The 13470-nt window shown below is 34.1% G+C and overlaps 1 protein-coding gene across 22 annotated transcripts in view; it reads right to left on the bottom strand.

Annotated features, from left to right (window-relative positions):
• The window catches only part of VPS13B (vacuolar protein sorting 13 homolog B), a 777539-nt gene that overhangs the window by 748405 nt on the left and 15664 nt on the right, over positions 1 to 13470 (bottom strand). For all 22 annotated transcript variants that reach the window (XR_011421645.1, XR_011421647.1, XR_011421646.1 and 19 more), the window contains one exon: positions 12004 to 12147. Coding sequence is in view for 18 of the 22 variants with exons in the window: in XM_005613228.4 (XP_005613285.2) it covers positions 12004 to 12147 (144 nt within the window). In the remaining 4 variants the exon portion in view is untranslated. The remainder of the gene's footprint in view (positions 1 to 12003; positions 12148 to 13470) is intronic.

The raw sequence follows: 13470 nt of genomic DNA, 5'->3' as shown, positions 1-13470 counted from the left end.
GAAAGAAATAATAAAAATCAGAGCAGAAATAAAAGCTATTGAAACAAAAAATGAAGTAGAAAGGATCAATGAAACAAACACCTGGTTCTTTGAGAAGATAAATAAAATTGACAAATCCTTAGCCAGACTTACAAAGAAAAAGCTCAAATAAACAAAATCAGAAATGAAAGAGGAGAAATAACAACAGACTCCACAGAAACACAGCTGATTATAAGAGAATACTACAAAAAACCATATGCCAACAAAATGGATAACCTAGAGGAAATGGATAAATTCTTAGACTCTTACAACCTCCCAAAGCTGAGTCAAGAAGAAACAAACAATCTGAACAGACCAATCACAAGGAAAGAGATTGAAACAGCAATCAAGAGCATCCCAAAGAATAAAACCCCAGGACCAGATGGCTTTCCTGGGGAATTCTACCAAACTTTCAGAGAGGATTTAATACCTATCCTTTTCAAGCTATTCCAAAAAATTAGGGAGGATGGAACACTTCCTAAAACATTCTACGAGGCCAACATCACTCTGATACCAAAGCCTGACAAGGACAGCAGAAAAAAGGAGAACTATAAGCCAATATCAGTGATGAACAGAGATGCAAAAATTCTCAACAAAATTTTGGCAACCCGAATTCAGCAATACATCAAAAGGATCATACATCATGATCAAATGGGATCCCTACCAGGGACACAGAGATGATTCAACATCTGCAAATCAATCAACACGATACACCACATCAACAAATTGAGGAATAAAAACCACATGATCACCTCAATAGATGCAGAGAAAGCACTTGACAAGATCCAACAGCCATTTATGATAAAAACTCTGAACAAAATAGGGATAGAGGGAAATTACCTCAACATAATAAAGGCCATATATGACAAAACCACAGCCAATATCATACTCAATGGGCAAAAACTGAGCACCATCCCCCTGAGAATGGGAACAAGACAAGGATGAACAGTATCACCACTCTTATTCAACATAGTACTGGAGGTTTTGGCCAGAGCAATTAGGCAAGAGAAAGGAATAAAAGGAATCCGAATAGAGAGTGAAGAGGTGACACTCTCACTGTTCGCAGATATGATCTTACACATAGAAAACCCAAAAACATCCATTGGAAAACTAAAAGAAATAATTAACAGCTACAGTAAAGTTGCAGGGTACAGAATCTACCTACAAAAATTAGTTGCTTTTCTACACTCCAATAACAAACTTACAGAAAGACAACTCAAAAATATAATTCCATTTGCAATTGCAACTAAAATAATAAAAGTACCTAGGAATAAATTTAACCAAGGAGGTGAAGGACTTATACAAAGAAAACTATAAGACACTACTGAGGGAAACTGATAATGACTTAAACAGATGGAAAGAGATTACTTGCTCATGGATTGGAAGAATAAACATAGTTAAAAAGTCCATACTACCCAAAGCAATCTACAGATTCAATGCAATCCCTATCAGAATCCCAATGACATTCTTCATGGAAATAGAGCAAAGAATACTAAAATTGGGGCAATCAAAGACCCCGAATTGCGAAGGCAATCCTGAGAAAAAAGAACAAAGCTGGAGGCATCACAATCCCTGACTTCAAAATGTACTACAAAGCCAGAGTGACCAAAACAGCATGGTATTGTTACAAAAACATGCACACATATCAATGGAAGAGAACTGAGAGCCCAGAAATAAACCCACACATCTATGGACAACTAATTTTCAACAAGGGAGCCAAGAAAATACAATGGAGAACGGAAAGTCTCTTCAATAATTCATGTTGTGATAACTGCACAGCCACATGCAAAAGAATGAAGGTAGGCCACTATCTCACACCAGACACAAAAACAAACTCAAAATGGATCAAAGACTTGAAGATATGACCTGAAACTATAAAATTCCTGGAAGATAATATTGGCAGTACACTCTCTGACATCAAACTAAAAAGGATCTTTTCAAATACCATGTCCTCTCAGACAAGGGAAACAAAAGAAAAAATAAACAAGTAGGAATTCATCAGACTAAAGAGTTTCTGCAACGCAAAAGAAACTAGGATCAAAACAAAGAGACAACCGACCAACTGGGAGAAAATATTTGCAAATCATATATCTGACAAGGTGTTAATCTCCATAATATATAAGGATCTCACACAAATGAACAATAAAAAAGCAAACAACTCGATCAAAAAGTGGGCAGAGGAGATGAACAGACATTTTTCCAAAGAAGATACAGAGATGGCCAATAAACACACGAAAGGATGTTCAACGTCACTAATCATCAGGTAAATGCAAATCAAAACTATACTAAGATACCACCTTACACCTGTTAAAATGGCTATAATCACTAAAACTAAAAATAACAAATGTTGGGGAGGGTGTGGAGAGAAGGGAACTCTCACACACTGCTGGTGGGAATGCAAACTGGTGCAACCACTAGGGAAAACAGTATGGAGATTCCTCAAAAAACTAAAAATAGACCTACCACATGACCTAGCTATCCCACTACTGGGTATCTACCCAAACAATTTGAAATCAACAATCCAAAGTAACATATGCACCCCTACGTTCATTGCAGCACTATTCACAATAGCCAAGACATGTAAGCAACCCAAGTGCCCATGGACTGATGATTGGATAAAGAAGATGTGGTGTATATATATATATATATATATACACACACACACACACACACAATGGAATACTACTCAACCAGAAAAAAAGACAAATTCATCCCATTTACAATAACACGGAACGAGTTAGAGGGAATTATGCTAAGCGAAATAAGCCAGACTGAGAAAGACAAACACCATATGATTTCACTCATATGTGGAATATAAACAAGTACTAGGACAAAGAAAACACTTCAGTGGTTGCCAGGGAAAGGGGCGTGGGGGGGGCCCTGGGGGTGAAGGGGAGCACTTATGTGGTCACAGTCAAGAAATAATGTACAACTGAAATCTCACATTGATGTAAACTATTATGAACTCAATAAAAAAAAATTTTAAATAAAAAAAACTACTGAGAGCCCCAAAGACCTTTTGTACATGTGGATTATATCCACCCATATTTACCATATGATGAAAAAGAAGAAAAAAGTTTAAATATATATCTTATGTATATATTCTTTTGTAATTATTTTAAAACAAGAAACCCAGGGGGCCAGCCCCGTGGCCGAGTGGTTAAGTTTGCACATTCTGCTTGGGTGGCCCAGAGTTGCACTGGTTCATATCCTGGGCGCAGACATGGTACCTCTCATTAGGCCATGCTGAGGTGGCATCCCACATGCCACAACTAGAAGGACCCACAACTAAAACATACAGCTATGTACTGGGGGACTTGGGGAGAAAAAATGCAGGGAAAAAAACAAAGATTGGCAACAGCTGTTAGCTCAGCTGCCAATGTAAAAAAAAAAAAAAAAATCCATTATGTTATAAATATTTACAAATAAGTTATAAAATGTTAAGTTTTCATGTTTTATGAAAAATAGCTATATTTTCCAAAACAAAAAGAAAATTAGTAAAAAGAATGGAATTATTTTACATTTTTAAAAACCTGGTCTAATAGATAGCTGGATTTCTCATATCTGTTTCTGCCTTCAATCTGTTGCAATATCATACATCAAGTAGCTTCTGAAAAATTCCACTCTACACTCATGAGAGAATGATGGTGAAAAAAGTACATCATGTCTAATACTATTATTATAGGAATAGTTTTAACCTTGTGAATACCCTGAAAAAACCTGGGAAACTCTGAGGGACTTCAGATCATACTTTGAGAACCACTAGATAACAATAAATTTCAAACTCTCTTATGAGTTGCACAAAAGTTCACGATCTGAGAAAATTACTGAACTAAAAAGGAAACAGATTTGAGGAAATTATCCACAGTACAGCACAAAGAGACAGAGATATAGAATATAAAAGGTTAGGGATGTGAAGGATAGACTGAGGTCCAACATACGTGCAAATGGAGTTTTAGAAGGCAAGAAGAGGCAGAATAAGACTAAATTAACATTCAAAGATAAAGTGGGGATTTCTCAGAAGTAATCAAAAACATAAATCCATAGATACAGGAAACAGAATAAATCCCAAGAAGGATAACAAAAAAGAAATTCACTCCTAGAGGCACTACTGTGAAACTCAAGAACACCAAGGACTAAAAACAAAATATCTTAAATACAAATAGAAAAAATATACCTACATTTTACAATAAAAAGACAACATCACTAACAGACAAAAACCTCAAGAGCAAAAACAGAACCAATTCAATAGCGGAATAATAATTCCAAAGTACTAAGAGAAAATAACCGCCAACCTGATGTAACCAAATTAACTATCATTCAAAGACTGAGAGAGAAATAAAGATGTTTTAGACAAATCAAAACTTAATGTACCAATTACTAGTAAGAGGATTGAATCAGTAATCAAAAACCTCCCAACAAACATACATCCAGGATCAGATGGCTTCACTGGTGAATTCTAACAAACATTCAAAGAAGAATACCAATCCTTCTCAAACTCTTCCAAAAAGAGAGAAGAGAAGGGAACACTTCCAAACTCATTTTATGAGGTCAGCATTACCCTGATACCAAAACCAGACAAGGATGACACAAGAAAACAAATTATAAGCCAACATGTTCATCAATATCCTTGATGAACATAGATGTGAAAATCCTCAACAAAATATAAGCAAACTGAATTCAACAATACATTAAAAGGATTATACAGCATGACCAAGTGGAATCTACTCCAGGGATACAAGGATGGTTCAACATGAGTAAATCAATGTGATACACCATATTCACAAAATGAAGGATAAAAGTCATTGATCATCTCAATAGATGCAGAAAAAGCATTTGACAAACTCAACATCCATTTATGATAAAAACTCCAACAAAGTGGGTAGAGAGGGAATGTACCTCAACATAATAAAGACCACATATGACAAGCCCACAGCTAACGGCATATACAATGGTGAAAAGCTGAAAGCTTTTCCTCTAAGATTAGAACAAGACAAGGATGCCAACTCTTACAACTTTTATTCAACATAGTATTCTAAGTCGTACCCAGAGCAACAGGCAAGGAAAAGAAAAGGAATAAAATTGGAAAGGAATAAGCAAAATTACCTGTTTGCAGATGACATTATCTTAGATATAGAAAACCCTAAAGACTCTGACAAAAAAACTGTTAAAACTAATAAATTCAGTAAAATTATAGAATACAAAATCAATATACAAAAATCGATTGCATTTCTATGCACCAATAACTATCGGAATTTACATTTACAATAGCATCAAACAATAAAATATTGTTTAATTTTATAGTAATAAATTGAACCAAGGAAGTAAAAGATCTGTAGACTGAAAACTATGACATTGATGAAAGAAATAGATGAAGACACAAATAAATGGAAAGACATCTCATTTTCTTGGATTGAAAGAATTAATGTGTTAAAATGTACAATACTACCCAAAGTGATCTACAGAGTCAATGCAATTCCTATCAAAATTCCAACGACCCTTTTCACTAAATAGGAAAAACACCTCTAAAATTTATATGAAACCATATAATACAATACAATTCAAATAGCCAAAGCAATCTTAAGAAAGAGGAACAAGGCTGGAGGCATCACACTTCCTGATTTCAAACTGTATTACAAAGCCACAGTAATCAAAACAGTATGGTACCGGAACATGGATCAATGGAACAGAATTGAGAACCCAGAAATAAACTTACACATACATGGTCAACTAATCTTTGACAAGGGCACCAAGAACACACAATGTTTCAAGAAAGGATAGCCTCTTCAATAAATGGTGCTGACAAAACTGGATATCCACATGCAAAAAAACGAAACTGGACTCTTATCTTCACTCTTCACAAAAATTAACCTAAAACGGATTAAAGACTTAAATGTAAGACCCAAAACTACTAGAATAAAACACAGGGAAAAAGCTCCTTGACATCGGTCTTGCAATGATATTTTGGATATGACACCAAAAGCATAAGCAACAAAACCAAAAGAAAAAACAAGTGGGACTCCATCATATTAAAAAGCTTCCACATAGCAAAGGAAACTATCAACAAAATGAAAAATTAACCTATGGAATGGGAGAATATATTTGCAAACCATGTATCTGATAGGAGCTTAATATCTAAAACATAAACTCATAAACTCAACAGCAAAAAGCAATCCAATTTAAAAATGCACAAAGGGAAGGAATAAACTTTTTTCTAAAGAAGATATACAAATGGCCAACAATTACCTGAAAAAATGCTGAACATCCCTAATTATGAAGGAATGCAAATCAAAACCACAATGAGCTATCACCCCACACTTGTTAAGATGGCTATTATCAAATAGACAAGAGTTAACAAATGCTGGAAAAAGGAAACTACCATATTATCTAGCAATCCTTGGATATATATCCAAAGGAAACAATATCACTATCACAAAGAGGTATGTGCACTTCCATATCCATTGCAGCATCATTCACAATAGCCTAGATATGGACACAATCTAAATGTCCACTGATGGATGAATGGATAAAGAAAATGTGGTATATACATATACAAAGGAATATTCTTCAGCTATGAAAAAGAAAGAAATCCTGCCATTTTCAACAATGTAGATGAAACTGGAGAACAATATGCTGAGTGAAATAAGCCACACAAAGACAAATTCTTATGGTATCACTTACATGTGGAATCTGAAAAAAAAGTCAAACTCATAGAAACAGAGCAGAATGAATGGTGGCTGCCAGAGCCTGAAGGAAATACACAATATAGGTCAAAGGGTACAAACTGTCAGTTATAAAATTAATAAACAGGATCTAATGTACAGCAAGGTGACTATAGTTAATAATGCTGTGTTGACACTTGAAATTTGCTAAGATAGTAGATCTTAAGCATTCTCACACACAAAAAAAGTAACTGAGGTGATAGATGTATTAATCAACTTGATGGTGTGAATCCTTTCACAAGGTATACTTATATCAAATCACCATGTTCTATACTTTAAATATATACAATTTGTCAATTACACCTCAATAAACATGGAAAAAATAAAAATAAGTTAAAAAAGAAACACAACCAATAACAAATATATATACACATATATATACATATATAAGTAAATAAAATGTTTCACCCCAGAGTGAAACTCAAAAGTATCTATTTCTCTACTACAACATCTCAAAACAGACTTAGAAGGTAATCTCAGGTATTTTTAAAATTAAACATACTTTGGAAGATTCAAGATACACAATAAAAATAGACTAGGGCTCTGAACCACCTTAATGCTTGCTGCACCTGACTAAACTGAATACTTCACTTATTAGAAGAGTTTGGTACAAATCCATTAAGTGCAAGTAAATTCAAGATCAGATTCACATATTTAAAACTTCTTCACCAAAATGCATAATATTATATCATACAGAAACGGTGATTTGGTTTATTCTTTTCTCAGCTGAGGATGTAAAGGGACATTTACAACCACTACTATCCCTTCTCTAGTACTGTATGTTACTTGGTTTTGATACCGTACAACTTCTCTTTCCACGCCTCTATCTGGCCCACTACCAGGGCAGATTACTTACTAAACACTGTCAGGGACTTCTGGCTCCCTTTCTGCAGAATGCTTCATTCACCTTCTCTACACAAAAGGTCAGATGGCCCACTTGCCAACCCTATTTCATCATTCCAGTTACAATACTAAAAACAAGAACTCAAACTTAAGGCCTGAAATTTATAGGCAGAAGATATAGCCAATGGCTGGAAATTATTTAACCACACACTCCATCTAAGACATTCTTCCACTACATCAAAATGATATGAAATTATTATAACTAATTTTATTAACAATTAGGTAGCTTTTCTGACTGCTACAAAGGAAAAAGACCCAGGGTATTCATGCTCTTCACAACATAAAGTGTTTCCCTAGTAGGAGTAAAGACAATACCCACAATTTATAGGGAATTCTATTTCTCACTATTTATATGAAGAGGCTACAGACAGAATCTAAACTATGTTATCTGCTACCAGGATCACCAGCATCAGTAACCTGTACCCGTGGAAGTGAGGGAATCAATAACAGCACAATAAATTCCACAGACTAAGTCAGCTTTTCTGAGCCCCACCTGAATTTCTGAAAAGGTAGCTGTCTCAGTCTGTTTGGGCTGCTGTAACAAAATACCACAGATTAGGTAGCTTATAGACAACAGAAATTTATTTCTCCCAGTTCTGGAGGCTGAGAAGTCCAAGATCAAGGTGCCAGCATGGTCTGATGAGGGCCTTTTCCTGGTTCATAGCTGGTGCCCTTACACCATGTCCTCACATGTCAGACAGGGCTAGGGATCTCTCTGGAGACTCCTTTATAGGGCAGTAATTCCATTCATGAAGGCTCCACTCTCAGGACTTAAGTATCTCCCAAAGACCCCACCTTCTAATACCATCATCTTTGGGGATTAGGATTTCAACACATGAATCTCAGAAGGACACACTCAAACCATAGCAGCAGTCAATCAGATTAATCCACCCTCATTTAAGAGAATGAGAGAGTTTAAAAAAAAAGCCGCATAAATATTGTTAACAGTCCTACCAACACCTCCTTGAGCATAGCGGTGCTCAAGCTTCAGTGAGAGGATATGATACTTCTCTATTATCTCTGAGGCTACCGAAGCCAATAATGGATTTCCATAGCACATAAAAAGTACATACATTTAAAAGTACATACAGTAACAAAAAGCTTAGTTCTTTATCTCAAGTTGTAATGGTAGTTTAAATTTTGGTTTAGGTTCAAAAGATTTTTTTAATTTTTTATGAATAATAAATATTACTTCTACAAACAGCCTTGCAAGTGGTTACATCTATTAAGTCAAAAGATTTTAAAAGTTTAGTTTTTCATAGTACAAAGACCAGAGTAAATACGTACTTTAAAAACAAATTTACTACTCTCTTTAGGTTGAAGAAGCTTTTTCCAAGACTTATTAACACAAGGAGCAGAGAAAGCATATACAATCAGAGAATAAAAGAACTACGTAGCAAATTTTGCTGTATTTTACAAATGAGGCCCACAGAGGCTGAACAAGCAAAACTGCCCAAAGAGAGGCACACACAGTTAAATGCAAGTTACTGGTAATGTTTTTGTTCTTGAGCTGTGTGCTGGGTCCACAAGTATTTATTAGAATAGACTAGAGCAGACTTAACTAGCTAAATAAATAAGTCAGACCTGGACAACTGGTGATGGTGTGTCATTAATTAAATACTGTATCTGAAGTCCAAAAGAGAAAACACAGTTCACCAGTAACTAATCTGTAGGATCTGAAGGTAGGTATTATGACTGACATAGATATGCCTCTCAGCGTAAATCCCAAACAGTTAATACATATTTTCTGAGTGAAATATCAACGTAGTAAAAATAATTCAGGGGCCGGTTCAGTGGCACAGCAGTTAAGTTCGCACACCCTGCTACAGCGGCCTGAGGTTCATGGGTTTGTAGGCCAGGCATGGACCTACACACCACTCATCAAGCCATGCTGTGGCGGTGTACCACATATACAATAGAAGAAGACTGGCACAGATGTTAGCTTGGGGATAATCTTCCTCAAGCAAAAAAGAGGAAGACTGGCAAAAGATGTTAGCTTGGGGCCAATCTTCCTCACCAAAAAAACAAAAAACAAAAACCAAAAATTTAGAGTGAACATCAAGGTAGCCGTTAATAACCCAACACAACTTGGTCAGCTTCTCATTGAAAAAAATCTCAATAATTAAAACTGATTATAAAGACATGTTAAGGCTGCATATTCTAACTATTATCACTAGAGTCACACTCAAATCCTTATAAATCTAAGTATCTTTCACAGCAAAGATTATACAAATATCTTAGCAATGCTTTTCAGTGCTTTAAAGAGTAGGAAATCAACAACATTGGTATAATTAAATTGAACTTTGCAAATTAGGCATGTCTTCTTATCAAGGCATTTAGCAATACTGTGTTTTTGTAATGATCTTTTCTGAATTAAACCTCAGATTTCTAACTTTTAAACTGTACTTTATTACATTCTCATATATTAACAGTATTATTTTTAACAGATTCATATTTATAACTCTAAAAGGCTTTATTTAACCTACCATCCCACACTAGTTTTGAGAAAATAAGTCTTTTCTTCATTGTGATTCTATAATGTAGTAACTTGAAACAATTTAATTCAAATATGAGTTTATTCAGTTTTACTAGTACACATATAATTTTTTAACATACAATTTTTTAACTTAATTTCCTACTTAACAAATCAAAGCTTAAAATAGGAAAATAAACTGTTTAAAAATGTGTTTCATCTATAATGTTCTTATTGAAAAATTAATTCCAATCACTAACATAAACCTAAGTATTACTCTCCAGGGCTGTATACTGCTGAATAATTTGTCCAAATGTCAACTGCAATTTTCGAAAATCCCTTCTACCTCAAAATTTTAAACATCTGTAAAAAATACTTGTTTTGAGAGTGGTTTACATTCATGACACTTGACCTTTTGCTGTACACACCACAAAATTCAAGTCTCAAATACCATGCAAGCAGGAAATCTGATCATTCCTGCAGTAGCCATCTGCATGGTCCAATATTAAGTATTAGTTCTCGGTTGCACTAAGTCATGTGTTACAAATCTTTTTCTGCAGCCTCTATAATTAGTTGTAATTTGCCTCTTTTAAAATGTGTTTCTTATGGGACATCTGGCCTTGAAACTTCACCTTCCCATTGAAAAAATACTTAATGTCTGGATTTTTTTCTCCTAATATAGAGCACTGCATGGGGGGTATAACCAAGTCCAGACTTTTAAAAAAATAATTTCCAAGAACACATGATGATTAAGAACCATTTAAGTATTATCAAAGATAAGTGTAAAATAAAACTTAGTCGCAATATTACTATCTAAAGATTTTTAAATCAATCTCCCAAATATTTAAAGTTCACAAAATAAATTTTCATGAGAATGTAGCACTAGTCTACTGACTTACAGGAACTCCATTAGTTAAGACAAATTAGACAATACATGTTTAGAATCAAAGATTTCATAAAAGGAAAAAACAGATTTGATCCCAGTGGGATGATGTGACACTCAAAAGTATTGACTTAAAACAGGAAATGATTTTAACAATTCACTAATAACTTTAATTTCACAGAGATTGAAGTTACATTTAGGATACACTAAAACTGCCTTAAGGTTCTTATGAAAATAATCAATTTACTAATACTCATCAATTCAACTGGTTCTAGAAAGACTTCCTTAAACTGAAAGTTAAATGTGGGCTAAGGAAAAAGTAATAAAAATGAAAGAGATACTTCTTTTCTGCAAGATGAAAGTGGAAAAATTCATCACAATATGCAGCCGTCCAGAACTATTTGCTTCCTAGATTAGAAAATTTTTTGTAGAAACTCCTTAAAATCAATATTACGCTTTTACAAAAAACACTAACAAGAAATGTACGACGAGGCAGAGAAGAAATAAATAAGTTAGGAAAAAATCACTTTCTGATGCCAAAACTTCAAAGGCAACAATGAAATTTGGTATAAAGGTAAATTCAACATATTTTAATCTCCCAAAAAATAACTCGAGAAATGTTCACTTCATTTAGAAACGTCATGTAAATAAAAAATCATGCAGGTCCTTTGCAAAAATTTAAAAATCTTCACCTGAAAATTGGACAGTCAGGCCCCACTTCTAGTGGATATAGGTAATAACCACTCTACATGATCACTATTATAGGGCTACGATCAGATTAAGTAAAATTAGTATCAAAATATTCTTTAGGATGTTTTATCCAAATTTAAGAACTCCCTTTTGTAATTAATTATGCTACTTTAATAGGCATGTAAAAATAGCAAGTATACAAGCTAAGATTTACTTACGTAAAAGTTGACATACCCCAGAAGTTAAAGAAATATCAAATACTAAAAACGATTAAAATTGGTTAACATAAACAACTAAGCTCAATAATTTCCTACCTGTATTCCATCTTTAAGTTTCAAAATACATTCCATTGTATTGATGGTAATTACCACTGCTTCCGAACCCAGTTTTGTCCAAGGTACATGGATCCTCAACTCATGAATATGTCCACTTAAAAAGGTGAATGGTAATTTCAATTCCTTAAAACACAAAATATTAAAATAAAAGTTAGTATTTAATATTTTTTCATCATAATATCCAAATTACTTCCTTAAAAGAAAAATGAAATTCTTAATACAAAAATATTTGGGGAATTATTGTTCATCAAAAAGTAGCATCAAATAATTTGTTAAACTACAAAAACTTATTGTGCAAGTTACATTTAATAAGCCTTAGTTTCTTACTTTGCTGAATGGAAATAATATATGATGTCTGGTACATAATAAAGGCTCAGATATGGTACTGGTAGTAGTAGTCACAGTAGGCAGCAGCAGTACTTGAGATAACTAAATGGTATATTGTTCAAAATCTCCACCTAAAAATATGTATTTAAAATGTGTTTTAAACTAACAGGATAGTAAGGCAAATTGAAAGGAGGGCTGAATTGGAGATAGAAGAATGACCTGACAAAACAAAAATTGCCCAACCTTGAAAAAAAACTTATTGAGCTTTACCTAATTAAAGATTGTACCTGGATCTATTTGGTCATAAATTTTAAATGTTTTCTGACTGGTTTCCATTATTATTAGGAGGTTAGAAATGAAAACATAAACGTCACCACAATCACCTTATTCTAATTTGTTTCACTTTCAGATAAAAATTTTTGTTACAAATCAACAAAGGAAGAAAAAAATAAAATGTATTTAGATTACATTTCAATAACATTCTTACAGTTGTTATAACTCAGTGAAAGTTAAGACAAATAGTAAGCTTATTCATTCATTCAACAATCACCCACCTACTTGGTTTAGCAACATAGTAGCAAGATAGCTAAACATACATGGTAGTATGACAAAGTGGTTAAGATCAATAACTCTCTGAGCCAGCCCTGGTGGCCTAGTGGTTAAGTTCAGCGTGTTCTGCTTCAGCGGCCTGGGTTTGATTCCCCAGCATGGACCTACACCGCTCTGTTATCAGCCATGCTGTACTGGCAGCCTACATATTAAAAAACAGAGGAAGACTGGCACAGATGTAGGCTCAGGGCGAATCTTCCTCAACAACAACAACAACAAAACATCAATAACTCTGGAATCCCAGCAGACACGGATTTAAATCCGACCTCTGCTACTTACTACCATAATGACACTGGGTAAGTTGTTTAACCTATCTGTGCCTCAGTTTCTTTATCTGTAAAATCTGGATAATAATAGTATCTTTGAGAATTGAATTAATTTATATAAAGTGCTTAGAATAGTGTCTTCCTTAAAGAGCAATCAATATAAAGATGCTATTATTATTATTATTAAAAACATGTATCATATATGTCTTCACAAGTTTTTGTTCGTTTTTGAGGAAGATTAGCC

This window comes from Equus caballus, chromosome 9, assembly GCF_041296265.1.
Source record: "Equus caballus isolate H_3958 breed thoroughbred chromosome 9, TB-T2T, whole genome shotgun sequence".
Lineage (NCBI taxonomy): Eukaryota > Metazoa > Chordata > Mammalia > Perissodactyla > Equidae > Equus > Equus caballus.
Note: the sequence above shows the minus strand (reverse complement) of the source record. Positions and strands in the feature narration are given on the sequence as shown.